The following is a 27,688-nucleotide window of genomic DNA, read 5'->3' as shown; positions in this document are numbered from 1 at the left end:
TAGGCACATTTATTCATACAGCTTGATTTGCACCTTTTCATTTTCATTGTAGTTAGTGTTACATAGACGCGATCTATGAATTAAATTATACAGAATAAAACAATGAAGCTCCTTACTCACGCAGTATAAACTGCGTGCGTGAGTACTGTTCATGCTTTGAAATATAATACACAAAATGACTTTTCCAAACGCACTTTGTCTTTGTTTTGCCCACCACCAATCCTCTTTCACCAACACTATTAGACATGCTATAAATTTACTGTGCCTACTTAGTGAACAGCGTGCCACTTTAATGCTTTCGTTTAAAAGCCTTACTGCGCAGACTGAGCCAACGTCATAAGTACACACTCTGCGACAACATACTGTACACAGTGGGTTTATTGAGATGGACATAAGTCATATTTTCTCGTCCCATCACCATCTTTCTATGGATTTGAACAGTATAATTGCATTGATGTTTTTTTTCCACTGCAGCATACAAGCACACATGTAATTGCACTCCTCAATTGGGTAAGTGAATTCCCTGGTGAAGTAGCAAATGAGTATACAAGCCGTAACGTGTATGATGTAATGCATCGTATCCAGGCAGCATTGCCTGATGTGAAATAACAAAAGACCTCACCACCCAGTAAGTATCACAAAGTAAAAAAAAATGTGCCGAGTGCCGCCTCAGAATGACCCTCAAAGCGTCCTCTGATTTCATGTCTCTGTCTCTAGACCAACTAAATATAAATCCAAAACTACCCCCTTAATGATATCAGATATCTGACACACTTAGAAGAACTGCAAAAAATACATTTTTCTTTTATTTATTTTTTTTTTTCTTACTTTATTCCTACATTAAGCTAAAGTTTAGCGTTGTCTCTGGTGGAGACTGTTAGTCTGCTAGTTTGGGTGTAAAATCTGTGAAATGTAAAAAAAAAAAAAGAGCAAGAAGTTGCATTTTTGTTGAGTTTTGTTAGCGCTGGCAGGAAGTTATTTTGTTTATTTTTCAACTTTTGGACTGAGCCAGGTTAAGTTTCACCTGCTTTTGAGCTAACTCTGAATGATAGCCGACATGTAAGCCTCTAAAATCAGCTTTTGAACAAATTAAACAAACATGTTAATTAGCAGAATTTGTTATCTCTGCTCTGAGCCATGGCTTTAGGCCCCTGTTTCCTAACTGGACAAATTTAAATGGCCATCAGTCTTCCAATCTTCTAAACTCTTGGCAACAACAAATAGACACAAAAAATTGAACTAATCCCGCAAGGTAATCGTGATTATAATGTCATCAGAAAACACCAAGAAAACAGCAGTCTCCCTTTCAGCACTAGAGTTTTTCAGTCATAAGGAGGAGCTTGCCTGAATAAGGAAAAAAAGCTCAGAGTGGGAATACAAAGTAGATTACCGTGAGTACTATAGTTGAGGATGACCTGTGAAGCGAAATGCAAATGTTTATCGATGGAAGTTTGAACTGAAGAAATCTCAACTGTTTATCAAACACCGAGGGGAAATCAACAGTGCAGTTAATAGAGTAGAAGCAAAAGTACAAAGCTGACATCCTCAATGGAATATTTCCTTATACTAATGAAAAAAGCAACCAAAAAATAAAAAAAATAAAAAAAACATCCAGCAACAATAGCAACATCTACATGTGAGCAGAAGTAGCATCTATGAAAGCCCTAACAACGCCCTGTTTATGCAAGCATTTAGTTAATGGATGGGGCATTAATAAAATAATGTCAGCACAAACTTATCTAAGCCTTAGGGCCAAATTCATACCCATCCATAGATCTAACTTTGTTCCCTCATTGTTCACCTTACTTAACCTCTCTTCTTCTGATGGCAAAACATTAAAATAATTGCATTCAGTGGAAAGTTTATCAAGATTCTTGTATTCTAAGCAGGACACTTTGACACTTACTGTCACCAGTTCAGGCACAAAATTCCTGAAAACAAACAAAAGAAAACAAGAAAAAATGTCCATGGAGTGCTATTAGCCCACACAAAACAGAATTATGTGTTCAGCTGGAGGCCTATTAACCGGATAATTAGGTAAACATTGAATTGGTTTACATAATGCAGTGTAACAGTCACACACGTACCGATTTCACAGATATGGCCTCTACCATACAGAGACTCTGAGATTCAATGAATACTGACACGATTTAAACAGAAAACAATTGCAATCAAGCATCACAACTTTAGCATGATGACTTACAATGGAGTCTCTGCTCTGGTGAAACTGGTAACGCACCTGCGCCTGTTGGGAGTTGGGTGGCAAAACACAGTCAGCTAACCCACTCCTCTCCTGTCCTACTCATTCTGCGCCGGGAACATCTCGTCATTGTTCTTTTTCAGCCTCTTAATTAGTATCGCTGTCTCATTAAAAAACCCTACAAGCTGTCGCAAAACTAAGAGAGAGGTGTGGGATGTACAGTCGCAGTTGTTCAGCACCCTCAAAGTGACAGTCACATAAATCATTCATTGCTTTGGGTTGCATGAGAGTGAGGCGGCGTCACAAAATTGGCTTTGAAATGGCAACCCTATCCTCGCATGCTTGTGGCAAACACTTCTTGTGCTTACAGACAACAGTGGGGCGATCTTGACTAATTTTTACTCCAAAAGGACATGAATAAAACATGTTTTGATATGCATATCAAAAGGAGAGAGTTGACAAAGCAAAACAAAGCCAAACAAAGACATAGGGGCACTGAAGAGAAGAGAAGAGATAGCTTTCCCTTGGACCTGCTCTGAATCCCTAACACTGCCAATTAGCAGGGGCTTGGCTCGGAGGCCATCTGGGGATCCCCCCCCCCCCCCGGACTTGACATAATTGCTCCTCCTGAGGAAGCGCAGGTGAGTGCACCTAGAGACGCCTGCTCCAGGTTAGCTTGACACGCTCTTCAATTTCATCAGCTGGGGCTGAGCTCTCACTAATACTGTCATCAAGCAGATCTCATCTCTAATGAAAGCTTTAATAGGGCAGAGAACAGGATTTAAAATGATGAAGAAAACCCATCAGTGAGTCAAATAGTTCAAATTGGGGACTTCTGAGGCCAACGTACAAGGCAAAAATGTACTGAAACGTGACCAGCTTTCATTGAAATGCAGTTGCCTCCTTAAGTAGTGCTGTGGATTAGATGATCAAGCCCACCTCACAGTAATTTACTCCTAATCAACCCATAATGAAAAGGGGACAGCTGGACCAGTGTGGAGGTGTGCATGGACATCGACTCAGGGGCAAAGGGCCACAGAGTCTGCCTAGCAGGACAGCTCAGCCAGCCTGGCACCAATAAGCTGACCGCCGGCTGCTCACTCATTGGAATGACAGAGGTCAGCGTTCGCCCTGTCGCTATAAAATGGCCTGAAGAGAACAGGGCAGCACTACTAGAAAAGACCTTGACATATAAAGCCATCTGACACGCACGTCATCCCAAGGAATGCCCTTCACGGACAAACGGGCATGATTATGGAGACACATTAGGAGTGCATCATTCTGGATGGCAGTTATTGCACCGCTGCGATGACAGATGCTGCACGCATACTTTAGTTAGTCAACAAACATAACCCAGAGGACTGACTGAAGAGAATATTATCAGTGAGGATCTTCAAGCTGACTACATTCAGTTTGCCTGAAGGATGCTGGGGATTTTCTCTTCCATTTTGGAAATTTCCTTTTTGCCATCCAGCCGGTAACAGGTTTTTCACTTATTTCACAGCATTTTTAAACTTAATTTGTGGAATCTGAACTTGCCTGAGACATGCCATCCATCACAGTAAACATCCTGCCAGCTTTGGTTGCTGTCATGGTGAAATAATGATTGTACGGCGATGCGGCTGTAAATGCAGAATGATTTGGAAAGTTTTCACAGCACAACCACCCAAACAATAATCTCATATAAACAAAAGCTGACATTATATTCACTGTGATGGATCACCTAGCTTAAGAAATATTCTCCATTTTTGAGCCTGCATAAGTGAAATGAAACTAGCCGCAGCACAACAAAGGGTACAAAAAGGCAAAAATATGTTGAGTAGAACTCTACAGTACATGAGTTTCCTGGTCCGCTACATTTTTTTCGTCCATGAGCAATTTGTGTGGCCTTCTAACAGCAAATTAGCTTCAAACAGAGCTGTGGATTTGTGCCAGGTTTGTTTGAGCAACATTTCCCTGCCTAGTTTAAAATATATATTCTCTTTTTTAAGATAGCAATGAATATCCCATCAATTTTATTGTCAGATGAGCTGAGCTAAGGCTAATTGCTACCATTAACACTGACAGCTTAAACACGGGATTAGTGGGGAAACATAACGTCATCAGCATCATCAAATATTTATAAATATTTTAAAATACTTTTATAGCAAATAGTTTTTATGATGTTTTTCCACTTATGATGCTGTGTGTTTATATCTTGTGTTTTTTTTTTATCGTCGTATGTGAATCTATGAGCCAGGTCAAAGACAAATCTCCACTGTTTTCAACGTTTTTCAAACACAGCTTCTGATACTGACCTTTGTGCTGTTTGTGATGTACTGATTATGAAAATCACACCTGAACAATTTAATGCATCAAATGACTCTTAATGGGCAGCCGTCGGCGTGGCGGTTAGCGCTGTTGCCCCGCAATAAGAAGGTTGTGGGTCGGCTCCCAGCCTGGGGCCTTTCTGTGCGGAGTCTGCATGTTCTCCCCGTGCCTGAGTGGGTTTCCTCCCACCGTCCAAAGACATCATGCTTGGGTTAACTGGTGGTGTGAGTGTGAGTGGTTGTTGGTCTCTGTCTGTCTCTGTGTGTTGGCCCTGTCCAGGGTGACCCCGCCCTCACCCAGAGTGAGCTGGGATTGGCTCCAGCACCCTCTGTGACCCAGAAACGGAAAGGCAGTAGAAGATGAATGAATTAATAATAAATCTTAATCACACTTTTTTATGTTAATTATATATTACATCTATTTTTCGTACAAGACTACATAAAACCGAGTTTCACATGCTATGCTTGATCTGTTGCGTGACATTGTACAGGTGTGTATTAAATTCTAATCACTGCAGTTCCAGAGGACTTTACCCAACTCTTTGTGCAGCAGCCACACAAAGAGATGTATTTATCCCCCAGTGTGGGCCATGACAAACAGTTACCAAGTCTTTCATCAAGCGGGGATTACAATGCTAGATCACTGGCTGAGGAAAGAAGGCACAGCGCCAAGTGTCTAATTGTGGAAGAGAAGCTGATTCACTATTGGCTGACAGCAGCCCTCCAGTAAATCCCTGTAAATAATGCATCTTTCAAGGCATTGTATTCGATATATGCGTTCATTCTACAACTCCACCACCTCTGCTCGTTTAGATGTTCTATGGCGGCATCAGAGGTAGGACATGTATTTGATCCTCAGTTACACCTGCGATCGCGTCTGCACACCTGCCGAAGAATGCCCACTCTTCTCTTTCTTTACTTTGGCCTGAATTGAAGAAGATTTTAATTTCTACACAAATTACCGACCGGCAGAATAAAAAAATCCATAGCCAGTGCAAACTCAAATAATAACTGAGCACACAGAAAGGGAGAGGAGGGACTCTTTGATATGCTAAAGAGTGCCATCTGTTGCCATCAATAACTTAATATATTGAGTAGATGGTGCCATCTGACTTCATTACTTTCAAAGTCTATTCTGAGGTAGAGGTAATGATCCCACTCTTACTCATAACTCTTCACCAACACAAACAGGAAATGACTGCCTGTTACTGAACCTGTTCTTTCACATGTTTGATATCACATCAGATACTTATCGTTTCTGTGGGTGCACCTCAGATGTGTGAGTCGTGGTATTGTGAATCAATTGAAGCCCGGAGATTATTTTATGAAACATACTGCTTTTCATAATTTACTTTCAGGCCAAATGGAGCAGCATTCTCACTGCCAACACCTCCACAGAGATCCCTTTAATGAAATGCTATAATTAGGTCTAAACTCATCTATCTGTCAGGCCCAATAACTCACCGTATCAATTCTGTCTACTAGCACCAATAGAAATCTGCTGGAACAACTCAATGCATGAGCTAATGAGTTTGGTCAACAAGTTTTATAAATCTATCACTCAATTGTTTAATCCTGAACTGAGATTCTTTAACCTTTCGACAATGCCACAACAAAAGGAAAAGTGTGAAACGAATCACCCATAATGCTTTTCTGCTGTATAGTACGGACTCAACTCCACTTGACTCTAGCTGACTCTGCTATGCCACCAGCATCGCTACTACAGTGAGGAAGCACAAAGGTTTTGCGTTATCTTCTTCAAGGTGACACACATATAAACAATGGGGGATTTCAGAGAGATACACACACCTCAGTGAAGGTGATACCAAAAAAGCACGTTACCAGGTACTATCCATTACATTGATGTTGTGCTGGTGCCATACAGTGGGGAAGGGTCATTCATTTTGCCTGTCAGTTTTTTTTTTTTGTTTTTTTTTTTTTAGATTCCAGTTAGGTTTCAGGTATGTGAAAATGAGGCATATATACACTACCTGTCAAAAACTGGACACACTTTCCAATTCACTTAAATGGAAAAGCATGTCTAAACTTCATAGTTTTTTTTTTTTTTTTCTTCCAAGGATGCTTATAATCTTAGTACGATACATTCAAGCTCATATCCGCGAAACAAAAGTGAATGGAAAGTAACTGGACTTAGATTTGTTTCGCCTCACTAGCCAGACTGATGCACTGAGAACTGATGAAGCTCCTTGGATAAGAGGCGAAACGTCTTCCTCGACAAATCTAAGTCCCGTTGCTTTCGATTCACTTTGTTGCCCGGATATGATGGTGACCTGCATCAATGAGAATATACGCAGACGTTAGACATACACCAGGAAAGGATGAGGAATACCCGTGGTCACAGGACATACATGAAGGGTAAATCCAGAGACATGTATTTTACACAGTTGCATGTGTCATAAACATTAAGTTTAGTTTGTTGTCTTAAGTTGTACTAAGCCATGTACTCTTGTATGTATAATCCTATATATCTTTTAGCAACACGTGTTGTACTGGAAATATATTTCGATGGCTAAAATACAAAGCCTGTCTGCAGAATTTTCCGATTTTTTTGAATTTCAGTGCAGAAGGCAGCACATAGTCCATCTATCTGTGACAAAAGAGCACATTTTTCAGATAGGAGGTTTCGATCTGTGGTCATCAATATGGTGGAGTGTATGAATCATAGCATAGCATTGTACTCGGTATTGTCTGAATGGCTTTATTCTGTTCTGACCTTTTGAGATAAATTTCATTCATTCGAGTAGAATTAGATTTCGAAGTCTAAACAGGCATTTTTGTGATATCAGTGTTACGGGTATGCATTTAAATTACGTTTTGGAAAATTGAGCATATCATGAAAAATCAAAAATAGCCTATTAACATAAATGGGTCATAAAAAATATTGTTGTAACCTTGTTTTTAAATGTCAGCATCTGCAGCCATATGCAATGACCTCAGCAGTTTGTCCCGTTTTGATGACAGGCGGTTTGCAAGTGGTCAAGAGCACTGTGCCCCGCTCAGGGCAGGCTAAGACTCACTTAGTGAATCCAGTCTTGGGGTGACACATGGTTAAATGGCTGCACGGTTCCCCCAGCTATGTGTCTGTCTCAGCATTCCTGCTCACAGCCACAGACGACAGCTGCAACTGAGCGGCTCGTGGAGCATTTAAGATGAATACTTTGTGCATTGGCTGCATTTCTGTGACAGCCTAAGAAATTTTTGTGAAATGCTGCAGCACACTTTTTTTCTTTTGTTTGCTCCAAATATAACAATTAGTTTATGGCTGGACATACATTTCTCTGAAATCTGGATCAGTGTTATATTTGCCTTCGTAAAATCACTTTAGATTGATTATTAATTAAAAGTAGACAGATATATTAATATACAGAAATAGAGTAGAGTAATAGAGTAATTTGTAGAGCAGTAACATCTTTTTTTTTCATCTTCACAATGCCCCAATCTCTGTGTACCAGCCAAAAGTAAATAAATACGGCTTGAACAACATTTTGAGTTCGCAGTGTCATCAGACTTTTTTTTTTTTTTTCTTTGAACTGACTAATACCAATATATCGCCCCCATCCTGTATTGTTTATGCACCCCAGAAGTTACCTAAAATAAATCTGGGTTCAAGCTAAACAAAAACAACCTTTAATTTGAGGGCAGCCACACTGATATTTGTGCCATTTCCATATCAGAAATACTCACAAAAATCATATCCACGAAATTTCAAAGCAGCCTTTTTGCTTAGGTGCATGACAACTCCTGAGCCTTGATCATATTTGTGGTGATGATGTAAATGACAACTGTTTCATTCATGGGGCAAACTTTTAGTTTATTTCTCCTGCATCTGTATTGACAGCAGTGGAGTATTTGCCTTCCACTGCTGTCCTAAGTCACTTCTTACCTCACAACATTCACCCTCATAATTTAGTACAAAAATGTTCAATCTGTATGTACCTTGTGTGGAAGAAGATGGCAGTGTTCACTGGATTGTTGCTCTTCAACATAATGTTACCTAACTGGGCTCAGGAAAAAAAAAAAAAGAAAAAAGAATGAAAAGGTATTTAAACAAACCCTGTTCTTATTTTACTGGACCGCAGAAATCTCTTTGGGGACCTCTACTTCAATGTGTGGTTTTATATAAACGGCCACAATTACTATCATTGAGTGTAAAATGGTAAATCAGGTCAATTATATGTGTATGCATTACTGTCAGCTATATCACCGCGTGGCCTTTGTCCAGGAGTCATCTAAAAATAAGGTGTGCAGTAAGCCAAATGTGCCTAAACTGACAAGCAAGAATTACAAGTAAGAGGATATTAGCTTCCTGTTCAGCTCTGCAGCTTCTCTGTAGAACTGCTTTGGTCTGTCAAAGAGCAGTTTTCAATCTGACAAGTGACCATTTCAAAAGAGAATAAAAAGAATCAAAGAAATATCTCGTCCAGTTCCAGGTGACAGTATATGCATTTATAGAGCAATGCTGGGAATAAATTAAAATTAAACCGGGTGGAGAAGCACCAAAACAACGACAGTCCATTATGTGAAAAAAGGTTTCCATCAACCGTCTTGCTTTACTGCACAAAACTCTGGCACAACAGACTGCCCTCAAAAGTGTACCGCCTTTACTCCATGCTGCTCGGGGGGGGGGGGGGGGGGGGGGGGGGAGGTGGTGGTAGGGGGCATCAAGGGTGGGTAAACCCGTGAAGACCTGTAAAAGGGTTCAAGGTGACGAGAAAAGAATAGTTCTGCACGTAGCTTTCATGCCTCCTTGTAACTATTGAAATAGATAGTTCTGTCGCAACGCATAAGTAGTTCACTGGGCTGGAAATATTCATTTTCAATGTTCAGGACACTGATATATGGAATGCATTTTAACAGCGAGGGTCCAATTCACACCCACTGGTCTGGTAAAGGCAGGGGGAGTGAAGCTAAACTAAATAGGTGAATAATGTAGTAAAACAGAAATACACTTTTGTTTTTTCTGACCATGCTTTTAATTTTGTAATGACATTATTAAACCAAATAATAAAATCATTCCACTTAGTCTCAACACCTGCATGAATGGTTTGTCTCAGTTGGACAACCAACTGTGTTATTGTTTGTTTTTGCTCTGATGTGCATTCAGATATTTGTATTCTAATGTTAAAGAGCGGATTCCATTACGATCATTAGTATTATATTAAACATGCGCTCATTTACCAACTCCAGCTTTTTCCCATCTGCAACCTGCTCTGCTTCAGCACAGCAACAATGACTTCTGCTGATGGATTTCATTACATATCTTTTATTTTAGCAGGATTTCACTTTTGAATGAGCAGAAATGTTGGCGCCCACAACACAATCGATTCATGTCTATGATTATATGTTATTGTTTGCATTTAAATTGATATTCTGTTACCTGTTACCTGTAAGCAGTAGTTACCTGACGCTAACCTTGTCTCATAAATACGAGATGTTTCCAAAATGCACGATATATGACAGAAACATCACTTGATCTAACAGTTGGTGTTGCGGTTATCTTATGTTATCTTTGGTTACAACTCCAAGGACAGCTAATACATGACTAATCAAATGAACACATCCTTCTGAGGGTTGTCTGAGGGCCTTAGTAGAAAACCCACAGTTGCATCAACATCAATACAATCAACAGGTTGCTCCAAAAACAAAAAAAAAAAAGAAAAGAAACTGAAGGCAGGTTTTTAAAATAACCTTCAACAAACCAGTTTTACTTGCATTGCTCAACAAATGTCAAATCAAAGCGTCAGGAACAATGTCCTGGTTACTGAGAATAATCCACAGACCTCACTGTAAAATGTTTTAATTGGCAGCGTTTTGTGAAGAATGACAAAAGGAAGAAAACACTTCATAGTGCTGTCTGTGAATTAAACTCTGTTTGGGGAGGCTCATTATTGTTTATTTTTCAAATGTTTATTTCAAAAGTAATTTTGCAACTTTTCGAGCACCAGGAAAGAATTTCATTTCAGCTCCATTGTGTTTGGGAGGGCAGCAGCAAACCAGCATGGAAGCATTCACTTCTCTCTGCACACCACTCTACAAAGCAGCAACATTAAGTCTTTCTCAGGTTGACTTCCCTTTATAGTCTGTTGTCGACCAAACTGAAAATTTGTATGACACATTTAACTACTGGAAAAGCTAAGGTTTGTTGGAGTCCTAAAAAATATTGGAATATAAAGTACGAAAATATAAATCTCTCGTGTGTAGGAGGTGACAATGTTTGATTTTGGTCAATAAATTATTTCTAAATTGTAAGGTCTATAGGGTCCATATATATATGAGGTCCAACATTTTTACTTAATTATTATGTGAAGAAGCATTGGAGAAAAGTGCAATATAATTTAAATACAGTTAAGCATTAGTATTTTATAATACTGCTGTGATATGTGAGTATCCCACAATGAATAAAGTAAAACATTATCAATTGCTAGTCTTTCATATTGTTGTTTTTTTTTTTTTGTTTAGTTTTTTTATGTTTAGCATTTCCTACACCAGCAGGTGACTTGACTTGCAAACCAGACTATTGTACAGTTTTTATTAAGTTGTTACCTCAGCTGTAATGTCTTTCCTGGGCTCCATAAAACAAAGCCTGCAATGCACTGAACATCACAGATGGGAGATGTATATGGGTGAATATCAGCGGAAGATGCTTGTGAACAGATTCATTAAGCACATGCACATGCGCGGGCGCACACAGACACACACTTTCCTAGAGCACAGCAGTGGAGCTGGCCAATGACTATCAGCAGATGCAAATTTGATCGTGCTGGTACTTCCCAGGAGAGATTGTGTGTATGAGTATAAATCATACAATAGGGAGAAAAAAAACTAAGTGTGCTCAGCAAACAATCCTCAGGTGACTACCACTCAGGGAAAAAAGAGAGATACATACGATCCCTATATGATCCCACATAATGAATATTATAAGTAATAAATTAAAGTTCTATTAAATATTTAATCATTTACAGCACAGAGCAAGCTTGGTCCTATTAGCATATGTCATAATTTCAGCAGTAAGCTGCAGGCAGTTATCTTACCTATCAAATATTAAAGAGTCTGACACCTTGAATCATTTATTATAAATAATGTGGGTATGATCTGTTTAATTGCTCTAATTATTGCTCTAGTCACTTGAGGCATAAGAAAATACCTTGCCAAAATCATGTCATATAGACAAAAAAAAAAAAACAAAACAAAACAAAAAACATTAAAAAGCAAGAAAACAGAGGAATATAGTTAATGTTGCGTTTCCGTAAAGCAAAAGCTCCTCCTACGGAGAAATGCTGAGTGCTTGTAATAGTTTTGCGAGTGTGTGTCTGCAGTAAAGACTGTATTGTTCATCATGTATATTTCAAAGAAGTGATTTAATAAGCTTTACAAGCAGTGTGTGAGGTTTGCTTTTAGGATGCCCGCTGGGCTATAATAAGCTGCTGGGATATAGGAAGACAAAGTCAACCACAGGAAAATAACAGATTGTTGTAGGGCGTCATCCACAAATAATGAGTTTATTACATGCTCAATAACATGCAAAATGCAATGAAGTGAGTTTGGCTTACACATCTATTGCAAATGGAAAGGAAATTGTGTTATGGGAAAGGCTTCACATTATGACTCACATATGGGATGATGCAAACTAAACAAATTCAACGAACCGATTTGTCCCTTAATTTTTGTCATTTCTCAAAGTCAGGTTTGAGGTTTGACAGTGCTGCGTTTAGGGCCTGAACTGATTTGATTCTCTGGTTAGACCAACATCCCTGTTTAGTTACAGTAATCAACAGTTAAAGAAAGTTAACTCTCAGTCGGAAAATCAGTCTTCTTTGTTAAGATTCAATGTTTTGTTGACTCATCCTCCCACAAGACGCTCCATAAATACCACTCTCAATTCTTCCTCTGCTCGCATCATTATTCCTACAGCAGGAAGACAATTTTTATGTTGCTTTCTTTTGTCCTTTCGCCATCAAATTAATGAAAATTCTGACTTTTTCGCATTGTGTTTCAGCTGTGCCTTCTTCATTACGGACCCAAGAAGTATGTTGGATAGAGAAAGTAGAGGCTTTAAGAGGAAACTCAGAAACTACAGGAAAACGACAACATCTGATTGTTTGTTAAAGCAGCGTTCAAATTCTGCACACCCGATGCAATTGTTGTTTGCCGGAGGAGTCCTATTCAGCTCTACATACTGAGTTCTCAATTTATTTTGTCGCCATATTAGTGTCCAACTTTTAAATTAAAAGCCGTTGTATACTGCATGTTTTATCTCTCTATATTTATTTTAAAAGATGAAATAACAGCAAAAAGTGGAAGCTTGTTTATCACCACCACTCACTGGTCTTTTATTTTGCTGTGAAGAGTTTACTATATAAATTTTTGTCTGCTTTCCAGCCACCGGCTCAGTCAGGGAGGCTGATGTCTGAAACTAATGTATGTTAATATTCAAGAAGAAAGTGATGAAAATTCCAAATGTGCACACACAACACAAAACTGTTTTCAGAAAAACAAAATGGTGATGAACTTCCTGATCAATGTTCAATTATTTGGTGCATGTGCAAGTATGGCAGCATAGTGTTTAGCACTGCTGCCCCACAATAAGAAGGTCATGGGTTTAGTTCCCGGCCTGGGGCCTTTCCTCCCACCGTCCAAAGACATCATGTTTGGGTTAACTGCTGACTCTAAATTGTCTGTAGGTCTGAGTGTGAGTGTGAGTGGTTGTTGGTCTCTGTCTGTCTCTGTGTGTTGGCCCTGTGATGGACTGGCGACCTGTCCAGGGTGACCCCGCCCTCACCCAGAGTGAGCTGGGATTGGCTCCAGCATGTGCAAGTGTATTATAATACATCCACAGCCAACACTGCCACAGCACCGTTGTGTTGTGGGCATGAGTCAAATGTCAGCATGTGGTTTTTCTTTAGTTGCCTCTGTAGAGAAGAGCACACTCTAGACAAAAACTGATTAAGGAATATTAATAAAAGAATATTAAAGTACAAAAAGGAGTGTAAACAAAACAGATTAGATGAAGGACATGTATAAATGGTGGGCTTAGTGGGTAGAGAATCATCCATACTAATCTCTGACAGCTTCCTGCAAAGCCTGGTGGCCCTGATGTCAAAAATAAAAAAAAACTGGGGTGATTTCTCATCTTTCAGGCAACTGCGTTTTGTGCAAACTGCAGGCATGAGGGCAACGCTGCCGCAGTCGTGGGGAGAAGACGGCGGGTGAACATGTTCATGTTTTCATTTTCATATCACTTCAGGATGGAAAAACAACGTAATTATTTCACCACTGTGTTTTTCTTTCCACAGGAACAGGTCATGGGAAGATGAGTATTGCATTGTTTGCAGTATGCGTGAAGTGTTGTAGTGAATAATGGTTGAAATAAAGCAGAAATGGTCATTTGAGCATTGATCCTGTTTTCAAAGAGTCTCTATAGGTAAATATTCCTTAAAAAAAAAAAAAAAAAAAAAACACACACACACACATTAGTACAAGCTTTAATATAAACTGACAGCACATCGAGTATGAGAGTCACTGCATGGGTTTGTGGGTCTATGTGAAAGTGCCGAATATACAGTCTTTTTATTTCAAATGGGAGAAAATCTATGGGTTGCTAAAAAGGGTAAACGAGAATGCAAGGCTACACCAGGGAGCTGTGCAAGGTTACCAAGATTCCTGGATTTTGATGTTAGAAATGTCATGCATCACTTTAGCAGAGCAGAAAGCATTGATGGTGCATTAGCAAAGAATTCACAACAGGCTGTCCTCTGCACTGTAATGCTGGGAAAGCTGTGAAGCTCCAGTAATGTCTTATTTGCTGCTGAGGTTGAACCTCTGTGAATACAAAAAAAAAAAAAAAAAAAAATCTTCTCTTTTCTTCTCTTTTAATTGAGAAAAATTTGCACAAAGGCTAAGACACATTCCTCTATACTTACATGCGTGTGTGTGTGTGTATGTGTTTTTATCTCAGTTGCTGACTGAATTTCCTACTCACCAAAAACAACCCCCCACCATCATAAAATCCCCCTTGCTCCTCATATTTTCCACTTGCTTTTTCCTCTTGTCTTGTAGTCTAGAACGTAGATTCATAAAGCCCCAGAGCAAGACTAAGAATTCCTCACTGAAGGTGAAGCGTTTTCAATTCACAGCATCATTTGACGAAACACAGTGCAAACTGGGAGCCCTGGGAAATGGCTTACTGGGCTTTTTTTTTATTTTTTTCCTTTCTCTTCTTCTCTTTTCTTTTCCACTCATGAATACATTATATTTGCATTTCTTCAATTTTCAAACAGACCAAAAAAAAAAAAAAAAAAAAAAAAGTTTTGCAAGAAGTTTCACGCTCGAACACATTCTGCATTCATGTCATATCATTTACACTGTAACAGACAGCTGAAGAAAGTTTCAACAGCATCTCCCAAACGGCCAGCTCCAGAAATGTCAGGAAACCATGGGCAAAATGGCTGCTGACAGATACATCTAAATACACTCATACATTGAGGGGAACAATCAATATGCTCAGGTGTTGGCTCTGGCTGCGTATTTAACCTGAAGGTATGAGCTTTCAGTCCTCCCGTATGACTTTTGTAATGAAAGCAAAATGTCAAACTGTTCCTTTAAGGTAGGGTGGGTGGCGGCTGTCTCACTTATGAAAGAGAAAAGCTTTCAGTAGACAATTTTCAGTCAAAGCAGAAAACATCCTGGTGCATCTTTTTAAATAAAGCATTCACCCTGAGCACAATGCTTACTTATCACTGCTATTTCTGCAAAAAATTACTTCCTGTTTCTTGTTGTTTCCTTTTCTGAATCCTTTGTTGTGCAAAATAAAAAACAACATATTTCTCACTTTTCATGCACCGGGCACATATTTGCATTTTACGACATAATGCCCATTTCAAACAAAACGGCTGGAAATGAGGCTCTTTTTCTCACAAAACAAAAAATTATGCTTATGTTCAATTTGTGCATGAGGGTAGGTGCCTAGGTGTTTATTTGTGCGTGTGTGCGTATAAAATGCTGGGCCAGTCTGGATAGACGGTACCCTTAATCTGCCCCACCACAACTGTCAGGGTGAAGAAGTCAGACGATTTTGAGACCCAAAAATCACCCACACACAAAAAAGGCAGCTTTGTGAAAAATGTGCAATAATGTATGAACAGAAGTAAATTGCGCTTCTTGCTCTTATCATGGTAGAAGAAGCTGGGCCAATGAGCTGGGAATTAAGATTCTGGATGTGTGGCGGACCAGGAGCGTGATCGCCATGGCTATCACCTTCTAACAGGGAAGTGTGAGTCAGCAAGCACATCGAGAGGGGAAAAAAAAGTAAGAAAAATAACCTAAAACATGCCTTTACACTGAATCACCTCCTTATCAGTGCAACCCTCCATCCACCTAATTTACTTCTTGGAGCCTTCGGCACAAAACAACCCATCAGCACACTGGCTTGACTGGTTGGGTGACAAAAGAAAAGGAGATGTGCTCTCAGTTGACAGCTTCTTTGAGTTTTAAATGCAAAGTTTTGAAGCTTTAAAATATCCCGCTCTGGTGGCAGGATGGAATGGTGGCTGTTGCCTCAGAGCAAGAGCGTTCTAGGTCTGATTACCAAGCCCGGCGCCTTTCTGTGTGGCGTTTGCATGTTCTCCCTGTGCCTGTGCGGTTTCCCACCAGGTACATCAGTTTCCTCCCACGATCCAAAGACAAGGCCAGTCCTCCCTGAACGCAGACCACAAGCTGTCCGTAGGGCCTTGCAAGCCACAAGGGGCCTCATTCTGCACAGTATACACAACGGATGCGTGTTTGCGCTATTACGAAGCATGCAGGAAAGAAGAGACCTATAATCCGACACTGCATGCGTCACTGCAATGACAGTGACATCAATTGACAGCAGTGGTCAGACCCACAGGGGAAGAGATGGCATCCAAAAGACACTATGAGACTGGAGCAAGTAAGAAGAAAATGAAAGCAAAACAAGAAGAAGCTCGTGCTTCACTTGAAGGTGGATATGCCGTTGGAATAAAAAAAAAATGTAAAACTTTGTGGCGTAAACACCTCAGCTGCAGGATGGGCAGACCCAGAGGCAGCACCCAATGCGTCACCAGAACCACCCACCAGCATCTCTACAGCTACAAATGCGACTATCACTTTTTCAATTGCACAACCAATTGATCCCACTTTTTGGCCAGCACACTTAGCCAGATGCAGATGGGATTGAATTTGTGTTTTGAGGTCCTTTTAAGGTTGTGTCAGATTTCACTTTCCCCCAAAACAGATGGATGAAGATTTCATAATAATCTGTCCTACTGGTCACTTGAAAATGGAGACAAATGTACCGAGAAGTTGGCGTGTACAGTCAAAGCACGACAACTCTGTTTTTGGTTTTACTTGCAAACTTTTAGGTGCTCAAGATGTAAAACTGATTCCAGAGGGCCTTAGTTATTGCTCTAATATTAATGTTGCACTCCAGAGTCATGACAACAACTCAGAACACACAAAGTCAATGTTTAAAAGGAGGGAATTTGAGCTTCGTCTGAGGATGGACAAGCCTATAACAATGGCGCCAATGCTGAAGGAAAGAATCGATTTGTACAAGGAAGAGGGGTCGACAAAAACCCAAGAGCCCTGTTTGTACCTTGTGGAGCACATACCATGAATCTTCTCATAGCAGATTCAGCAAAGTCCTCCAAGGATGCTGTGGGTTATTGCAGCTATGTGCAGAAGCTGTTTATTCTATTCTCAGGAGCCGCGCAGCGATGGGGCATCTTGACTGAGCATGTCAACGTGATACTGAAGTCCTGGAGTGATGTTAGATGGGACTGCAGAGTTTTGCAGTTGTCAGACATCAAACAACAGAAATCCAGGATGCTCTCCTTGAGGTTAGGCAAACTGTAAATGACCCAGCAGCTAAGGTAGAGGCTCGGGCTCTGGCAGAAGAAGTGGCTTCATACAAGTTTTTGATTTTCTCAGTTGCATGATTTGACATTCTGACCACCATAAACCAGGTCAACAAGTCGCTTCAGTCAAGATCAATGCAACTTGACATTGCTGTCATTGCTGTGGAAGTGCAAAAACTCTCTGTGTACAGACAGTCTGGGTTTTCTGATGCTCAGTCAACTACCAAGGAACTCTGTGCGAACCCTTAACATAAAGACAGAGCTTAGGGAGAGAGGCTACTAAAAGGCGCTTTGCTTATGAGGCTGCAGATGAGCCCATGAACAATGCTCTGAAGAGGTGACATTTTTCAACACTGTTGTCACTGCAAGACAGATTTGAGACATTTACTCGGGTGAAGGAGAAATTTGGAATGCTGCATGATTTCAGCCAGCTTAAAGGGATGCCTAAGGACACCTTTAAGAAAACACTGCACCGTGGTAGATAAGACATTGACTTCAGTGGGGGAGTCTGATATTGATGGCCCAGAGATGGCTCAGGAAATCGTGAACCTTTCCGGAGCTGCCACCACAAACAACTGCTCTGGAAATGTCATTTCTCCATGAAAATCATTTGTGGGGACTGTATCCAAATCTCTGGATTGCTCGCCGCATTGCAGTGACCCTCCCTGTCACAGTAACATCTGCTGATCGAAGCTTTTCAAAACTGAAGCTTCATCAAGCAGCCGCACATTAGTGGCACAACATCGCTTAAGTGGCCTGACTATCATAAGCATCAACTTGGAATTGGCAGAGCAGCTGCCATATGATGAGCTCATGGACAACTATGCATCCACACAATGCAGACGTGCAGATATGAAATGCACACATGCTTGTTTAGTTCAGGTGTTTTTTGGATATTTGTGATCATTTTTAGGGGATAAGCCTACAACAGTGAAAGTAACACCCTAATTCCATTGTTGAAAGACACTGGGGTCTGGCTGCTACTAGTTTATGTGGGGGATTCAGGTTGAATTTTTTATTATTTTTTTTTTTTTTTATATTTCTATATTTATTTCAGCTTGACTTTTTTTTTTTTTTATTTGACTCACTGTGTTTTTACTACTGTACCTATACTTACCTTTGTTTTCTAACAAAAGTGGTGAAGTTTATACATTTGGGATGGAGTGGGAGGCATGAGAAAATTAGGTTAATTTTGGTTTTTGGGCAGGGCTCCAAATAAAATTCCACTTAAGGTCAGCCCTGACAAAGACATGCACCTTTAAGTTACCTGGCCACTCTAAAGTGCCTGTAGTTGTGAATATGAGTGAATGGTTGTTTGTCTCCATATATTGGCCCTGTGATGGAACTGGCAACGGTGTACCCCACCCTCACCCAATGTCATCTGGGACTGGCTCCATCGCCAAGCTAATTGCTCTTGACCAAACACAGTTAGTGTTGCCGTGTATTCAAAACCCCAATATATTTCAGCACTAATGTTACCCATGTAATATATGTTACAAATTTCCCCCCAAAAAAATGTAAAATAAAAAATAAAATAAAACACATGATTAAAAAAAAGACAGGTATCTTTTCTAAACGTTTCTCTCCAGATGCAGGTGCAAGTTTGTAAAAATGTCACTAATATCAAGTTTAGTATCAGAACAAGGTGTCATCATTTTCAAGAGTAGTTGAGCAGTGCAGTTACCTAAACCTGGGGAAACTCTGTATTTATCAGGCTCCAGCTGTAGATTAAGATACATAATATCCAGATATCTAGTGAATAATTATGGCAGCAGATGGAAGGACCCCAGCATTTCATTCCCTTGAGGGAACAGTGCGACAGTATGGGTCCTTTTGATAGTTTTGGAGAACAATGGAGATCCATCTCTCAGAGGAATAATGTCAGTCTCAGACAAATTACCTTTCATCACCGGTTTCATGGGATTTGTTGACGGTAAGAAAAAGTGAAGAGATTGTCCATGAAATGTCATGTTTTAAGTCTTGAAGGAATCAAAAAATACCGGTTTCAAGATCAGTTTGATGATATTGTGTTGTAATAGAGAGAACACAACAACTCCTGTGATGAGTGCATGACGCTTGATGGTATCTTTCACTCCATCAACTGTGGCTCTGTTCCTGTCCTCCTGGTTCCCGCACTGGATTTAGGGTTCCGCATTCAGACTCCACATGTTCTAGATCTCTAAAACGCTGTTATGAAATAAACTATACTTTTTCCAATTCCGTCTGCATTGTGGAGCCAGTTCTTTGCTACTGCCCCCTCTATTGGTGCTGGTCATCCCTTTGACCTTTATATAAAAATGGACATGGTCCATGAAAAGTAAAGCCAGTTTGTCCTGACGTTTGTGAAAATAACTAAACCTCTCACTTGATTTATTAGCTCAGTTAACATTTTCCATATCTGGTTCATAGACTACATTTAGAGGAGCCTCTAGATGAAGAGAACAGATCCGACCCTCATTTCTCTTCAGTTCCGCCTTATCCTCTAAATATGGTTTTCTCTCATATCAAAAACAGAAGGTAACGAGGGCAAGCTCACAAACAGATTTCAAAACGGCTGCTCACACAAACCAGAGCGTGACAGCACAGTAGCCAGCAGCTCAACCAAAGTTAAACGAACCTCCATTGTTGAAATCGTCTTTCTGGCTCTAACTATTGGACGTGTTTGGTGCTCACCACCTCAGTGACAGAAATTTGGAAAACAGCTATTACAGACTTTAAAAATAAATAAATAAAAAAATCGAATCCCCACATTAAAGTTCAAGCAAGCACAGAAAGCGATCCCTTTCCATTGCCTGAAGCCATTTCAGCGAACTGCCTAGCTTACTTCCCACAGCTGTTCCCAGGCTCAAGAGGCGGAATGCCAGATATAACAAATAAGCTTTTGAGTTTTTTTTGCCTCAAGGTGTAAAAACTGGAAGTAAACTGAAGTTTCATTCAGCATTTTCTTAGCAGAATATGTATTTTTCCAAACCCCTATAACAGAGGTGGCGAGCAGAAATATCACAGTGAAAATATTAACAGTGGAAATGTGACAAACTGGATTCTTTTTTTAAGAAAGCAGTATTGTTGCAGTTGTTGTGACGTGGTTCTGTATCAGAGATAAAGCAATATCCCATCCTACTTTTATTGCAGACCAGCAGTATAGTAGCAAGCAAAATGGCAGGTGACTAATTTAAAAACATAATTGGATTTTTTTGTTTCAACTGGCACACATGTTATTATCAGGCTTTTAATTCCGCATGAAAAACAAATCAACTTATAACTCCCCAGGCTGAGTGGGTGTAACTAAAGCTGCCATAAACATTAGAATAACCCCCCCCCCCCCCCCCACCCAACATGAGGTTTACTCGAGTTGCACATCCACTCTAGCTATGAAAGCCAAGCCAAGCTGCATGTTGTGCATCATTCTTTTTTCCCCATTGGCAGTTTTCAGCTGCCTTCCTAATCCATATCGAGGCCTAATCATCCATTGTAGAGTGAGTTTTGTTCCAAACTGATAAGCAGGAGGGTTAGTATAATAATCCTGAGCCCAAGCTTGCAGATCTAAAAAAAAATAAAAATAAATAAAATAAAAAAGAAAGAAAGAAAGAAAGAAAAGCTCTAAGATATTCACTTCCTGCTCAGCAGAGAAAACATTAGCAGTATGGAATTCTGGGGACAAGCTTGGCTGAAAAATTGTTGAAAGCAAAAGTTTCATTTTGAGAGATTTTTGCTACAAGGATAAACCATTTTTAGATGACCTTTCGCATGGCTGTTGATGGATATTCTCAGTGGGTCTCTGAGTGAGTACTTGGCTCTTACTGTAGTTTTAAAAATGTAGCAACGCTGTCCTCATTAACCTTGCATCTTCTAGGATGTACATCTGTATGCGCTGCTTTTGCTTTTACACCACTGCAGTTAAAATACAAGAATGGGAAAACTCTTCGCATCCAAACAACTGATATGAGCTTCTTTAGAAGGAAATCAGCAGTCTGGCTGAAGAGAGAAACTTAATCTGAGGCATGGTGTAGCCTCAGCTGATGTCTGCAGCAAAGGTGCAGTAGCTGATGTGTTGAAATGTGCTGTTCCAGGATGATAATGTGATAAATTTCCCACCCTTCTGAAGAGTTGAGATGAATCAACTCAACAGCGCGGTTCGGTTCTTCAGCTGATGCAGTGGCAGTGTTGTGGAGCGCTGAGCAATGTGCTTGTAGTTCAACTACATTCATTTATGCATCATGATTCAAGTAGTCCATTGACTTTTCCTATATTTGTATAGTGAGCAATAGAAAACTATACATCATTCTGGGCTATGAGGGGAAAGTAATGTGTTTTTATTTTACCAGTGCTTCCATCTTTCATCCTGGCCATTGTGAAAGCATGTCTTTGTCAGGTAGTTCACACCACACATTTGTCTAGTGCAGATGCAAAAGCTGCTCTCACATCATCATCACTCACGTCATCGTGGATCTCTTGAATCTCAGCCTGAGGGAGAATCACCATGATCATTTTAAAAAACTATTTCCTATGAGTAGTGGCTTACACCTTTTTTTTTCTTTTTTTGTTTTTGTTACAGGCCATGAACAAGTCAAAACTTGGAAAGGTCCTATGTAAATATGTTTTTTTTTATTATTATATTGCTCAACGAATACTAAACCAAAGTTTTAATACTTTTTTATACATGTAATTATGTGTTGTTTTAATCTTCTATCATATATACATCGGCAGTTATATCATTGTTGAACAACATTTTCTCTGTGGCTTTAGTTGGTTGATCTACATTTCTCACTGTGAGAGCTTTGCTAGTTCAACCTCTTCCGTAGTAGGTGTTGCTTTCAATGTAGCGTTGCCAACTCTGAATCTAAGAAAGGGCATATAGTTTGGTTTTTGTTATTTACCCATTTTTGGCTCTTCCCCTAAGCTCCAAACCAATATGGATTAAATGTCACTGCCTGACAGAAGGGTTGAGTCCATGGCTGAGGTTTGTCGGGGCCGAGGTCACAGTGTTCTCTTATAACAGCAGGTCAGAGAGAACTTTTCCAAAAAAAAAACAAAAAAAAACAAAAAAAAAAAAAACCCTTGAGCTGAACAAATTTCTTTTTAAAAGGTATTTCTGGTGATTTTTTTTAGATATGGATTTAAATCAAGTTACTATTGTGTAGGAACATGCAGTAAATATTTTACAGAAGGACAATAGCTTTTTTTTTTTTTTCCCCCATCTGAAGGTTTTTCCAATGTGACACCAAGTACTGAAGTGCTAAAACCTTAGCTAAAAACTTTCATTGCAATCAGTGTGGCTGTATGACCCTGTCTCTCTACCCTTGGTGCGCATTAATTGTGTTAAAAAAAAAAAAAAAAAAAAAAAAAAGAGAAGATTTCAATAACAATAGAAAATCATGCCATTGAAATTAACCCAGAGCTTTCACTGTTTCAGCATCAACATCCTTCTAGGTGAAATCCATGGTTAGTGTCAGGACACCATTTTGTTGGAGATTTAGATAGAAAACATTTTCAAGTTCGATACTTAACATAACAATGACGTGTGTATTGTGTTCTCGCATTGCATGAAGCTGATGTCTCAAGGAGAGGAAAAAAAAAAAAAAAAAAAAAAAAAAAAACAGCTCAGAGCGAGCACATTCAGCCGCAGACCTTATTCTATAAAGAGATTATTTAGACACTGATGAATTGTTCTATGTTAATTATGCATCATCCTATGCCAGCGGAGAAACACTGGTTTACACTGAACGTAATCCAAACAAGTTAATATCCATGCACAAATAACTAGGCTTCTTAATTTGTGATGCATTTCTCCATGACAGGAATAACCTCAATAATGTATCATCTCCATGACGATGCAGCCACACCCAAAGCGTGCAAGTCCGTTATCGGCAGCGACATTGGCAAGACGGTGAGGCCACAGCGCTGTGGCTCAAAGATCCCTGGCACAGATCTGATTATCTAATGTGCAGCAGAGGGCATGAGGTTCACGAGAGGCTTAATGTATGTTGAGTAATGAGAAGCAGTGTTTTACCAGAACACAGAATTCAATAAAGCCTTTTCTTCATCAGGATCCATATAATGCCTGTTGATTAAACACGCTGAGTGATTCTACTGATGCTCTCTGGTGACCCCACCTATTTGTAAAGGAGACAAATTAAAGTCCTCCATCAAAATGTGATCAATGCCACAGAGCCTCTGGCTAAAATGGGCAGCACGACATAATGAAGCTATAACTCAACTTTACTGCGCCGTAAATGAATGATGGACATTTGAGAGAACCCAGAGAAAGATTTCCTGTTAACTCCTGCTAACTGATTCTTTCACCAATTGACCGATTGATTGATTCATTCACCGACTTCCTTATTCATCCAACAACTCATTCATTCATCCATCCATCCATCGATTACTTACTGTAACTATTGTGCTGCAGGCTTAATGAATCCAAATGAATACAGGAGACTGTTCTACCTGGCATGGGATTAATTTAAAATAGATGAAGAGGAGTCTCCTGAAACATTTCTCACACTGGATTCATTAAGCGGCTCAAGTTAAAGTGGACAGCAAGTTTTTTTGTTTTTTTTTTTATCTCATTCCACTATGAAATTTCACTATAAAATTATTTCTGGGATCAGAATTAAAGGTGCCCTGTGGAGGTCCTTATTTTTCTCCAACAATGAAAAGTTGCATTTAAATAACCCTAAGCTCATTAAAATTCATTTTTCAACAGCGTCATTAGTGGTGAAAAAGTTACAGTGTACGTTTAATGTTTGTATATTAACTTATTTCATAAACACGTAGCTCTTCATTTTACATTAGCTGTGTTTGAGGCAGGAAATTGTAAATGAATGCTAAGTTGTTTGTTTTTTAACTGGAAAAGAAGGCAGTTGAAGACGGGGTCTCAAGTCAAGCCGCTGAAGAGCCAGTTCCAGAACAGCAGTCCTGGAACGCACATCCAGTGTTCCAGTGTTGTCCAATGGCTAGGCCAAACATTGAGGTGGGTGGGGATTGTGTTAAGATAACTTGTTACTAACTTGTGAAATCTACCCAACTCTGTCTCTTCTTGTCCTCTTCCCTCTCTCAATCTCATTTCTAGTGGCACGACGCATCTACACTTCTTCTATCAGTCATTTCAAATTAGGAGCAATGCACAGACATGCAATTGCAACTGCGTGGCACAGCAGCTACAGTGATCATTTTTGCTATATTGGAAAAACTGCATTAGGTTTACGGCAGGTTTCCACTCTTGATAAAATCTTAATTGGGAAGTGTGTTACTCAGTTGAACTGAATATTGTCACCCCCACTTTGATGCAGTAAATTCTCCTCACTGATATTCAGGATGATATTGTCACCTTTTCTGTGTGGCGCATCGGAAAGTCTAGGAAAGCACACAATAGCGGCTTTAAACAATAATTGTCAGTTTATGCTATTATATTTTTATTTTATGTCAGTGGATTGAAATATTTTTTGCCTCTGCTTAATCAACTCGAAGTGGCTTCTTTCTAAACTATGGCTTTCAAAGTACCGCCTGCCCCAAATACATACGAATAACTCAGACTTCACAACAGCAGCTTTGGCATGCATCAAAAGTTCTTAATAAGATACTTTACCTGCAAGGCACCCCATAAGTGACTGCAGTACCAGCAGTTTCCATAGCAACATCATCTTCAATTTCGTAGGGTCAAAGTAGTCTCACATTCAATCACTAATGTATGGAATCAGATTTGCACCCGCCTGGTTTCCCAATCTGTGGAAAAAGGAACAGGTGAGATGAGTCTGGAGGGAAGGTTGTCATTAGCAGCACCTTTGAAAATGAGTCTCTTCTTTTTCGCTCAGCATGCATATTTCACAAGGTGTGGAACACAAAAAGACAGCAGGAACACAGAGGAAAGAGCACTGTGATAAGAATAATTGCATTTATAACTGTGTTTAGAGCTGACAGCCAGAACTGAACTTAAACCTGTGAATACGTGATAAATTTCAGCAGCTGTCTTTCCTGGGATTCACAATCAGTAGTTTTAATCAAATACACAGTGCAAGTTCCTGCTGTTTCCGCTTTCCTAAAAGTTACGTGACAAAGAAAAAAAAAACTAAACAAAGAATTTCCATTCTAGGCATATGAACAAACAAAATATCTCATACTTTCATTTCCATATTTTCAGCAGCTCCAGGGATAGTCAATTCAAAAAGCAGAGCCATTGCTATAAGTTCCACTATTGTTCTTCCTTGAAGTCTCACAGCTTTTATGCTCACAAAGGTGCAAAGCCAAAAGATGAAAAGCCCTGAAACATCTAGAAGAATTTCACAACAGTCATGTGTTTTTCCCTTTTAGACTTCATCTCCCTGGAGTGAGAATTAAAACTGAAAAGTTTGTAGAGTGTCAGGAAGGCAGGACTTCTCAGCATCTCAAACCTCTGCGACAGGAAAGACGCTGAAAGAATGATTGAGGCTGAGGTGGAGGCGGGGTGGGGGGACCTTGCTCAGTTAAAAGTCTGTCAATACTCATGAAGATGCTCCGTGCTCTTTTCTGGCCTAGAAGAAAACCCAAACACTAAAAAATTGTTTTTGCTGAGGATGTTCAACTCACTGATACATGACAGTTTTTGACACGTTCATTATCTTAATACAGTACATGCTGTACTGCGTACAAAAGAGGATTTACAGAAACTCATCTCCCCCGTCAGTGGTCCGCTTTAAAGACAGACAAGTTGCACAAAAACTTCAGCTGTTTGTGTTTAATGCAAACCTCCTGCTGGTTTTCCGCGTCTTCACATACTGTACAGATTTTTAACGAAGTGACTACACCATACATTGTTATTGTTGGGATAAGTTAGGCGAGGAACAAAACATTGCTGGGCCACATCAAAATATTTTTCATGTTTTTGGGAACATTTAGAGTAAACACCAGAAACTTGTGCGCCAAAAAAAAAAAAAAAAAAAAAAAAAGGATCAGACTCATTGACTTACTCCCTAACAACAAACTTTTGCCCTGTCCTATGTGCCCTAAAAGCTCATATCTAACTAGGCCAGTGAGCAGTGATAGTTAACAAGTCTTTGGGGTCATCAGGTGGGAACCTCCTTTCACCGGTGTTTCATCTAGTTAGGCCCACGACACCTCCAGAAGGCTAGACCGTCAACACTGGCGTCCCAGAGTCACCCTCCTAATGCCAGCCATCACCACTCCTCACACAAAGACAACTATCTCACACAGACCTACCGTCGACTACTCTCAACAACTGCACCAGTAAAAGCGGGGTGGGGCTACAGACTCTGGTTCGGGTAGGGGGCATGAAAGTATACAAGGGACAGGAGGTGGAGGACAAGCTACACTAGCAGATTCATCGAACAGATTCAGCTGAACAGACCTATACTCAAATCAAATCAAACCAGTACAGGCCAACTCACCTGGACTAACCACATGGTCTCAAAGAGGCTCAAACAGGCCCCACCCTCCACTTAAATGCACTTCCTCTTCCTGGATTTCTTCCTCTGCTTCTCCCAAGGGTCTGTCTGTTTTAAGAGCTCCCCCTGCTGGGCCCCCAGCTACTATTACTTCTTCTAATCCAAATCCACTGACTGGATCTTACTGCCTCATCCGACATTTCCTTCACTATTTTCCTCACCCTCTGTCCCCTTCCTCAACAAAGCAGCAACAGATCTGGCTACAAACCCTCTACATCCTACTTCCACTGGACAAAACCTAACCTCTCATCCTTGCTGCTCAGCATCCTCACCTAGATCTGCATACATGAGCTTTTTCCTTTCATATGCTTCTTCAACTGAATCCTCCCACGGCAGAGTCAGCTCTATGAAATATACTCTAATTCTACCCCTAGACCACAAAATTATATCAGGCCTTAGCTTTGTACAGGCTATTTCCTGGGGAAAAAAAAGCTTTCTTCCTAAATCCACCTGCGTTTCCCAGTCACTAGCATCCTCTAAGCTGCCGTGCCTCCTTGTTATCTTATTGACTTCCCCTCCTTCTTGAACAAACTGAATCGCAACTCTCTTTGTCTCCGACCTTCCTAAATTTGCCTGCCTCCATATATCTTCAATGCCTGCAGCTAAGCTTTCTAAAACTTGGTTATGTCGCCACATACACCGTCCTTGTGACAGACATTTAATGGAATTAGTTCTTCAATTGTGTGTATGTCACAGATTGCATCACATGGCTAATATCTGCAGTTGAATGGATAGATGAGTGTGTTGACGGTGTATTACTGCTGTCAGAAAATTTACAAGTAGTTATTCTGTGGGTTTATTGAATATATGACACAATTTAATTTAATTTTTGTCTTATTTCCTTTG

The 27,688-nt window shown here is 40.0% G+C and overlaps 1 protein-coding gene across 1 annotated transcript in view; it reads right to left on the bottom strand.

Moving 5' to 3' along the window:
- Positions 1–27,688, bottom strand: part of cntn4 (contactin 4) — a 159,580-nt gene that overhangs the window by 117,415 nt on the left and 14,477 nt on the right. Inside the window, 1 exon segment of the mRNA XM_029502436.1 lies at positions 24,991–25,127. Coding sequence (XP_029358296.1) covers positions 24,991–25,045 — 55 coding nt within the window. The 5' untranslated portion in view covers positions 25,046–25,127.

This window comes from Echeneis naucrates, chromosome 5, assembly GCF_900963305.1.
Source record: "Echeneis naucrates chromosome 5, fEcheNa1.1, whole genome shotgun sequence".
NCBI classification, from domain to species: Eukaryota; Metazoa; Chordata; class Actinopteri; order Carangiformes; family Echeneidae; genus Echeneis; species Echeneis naucrates.
This window is presented reverse-complemented; position numbering and strand designations above follow the sequence as displayed.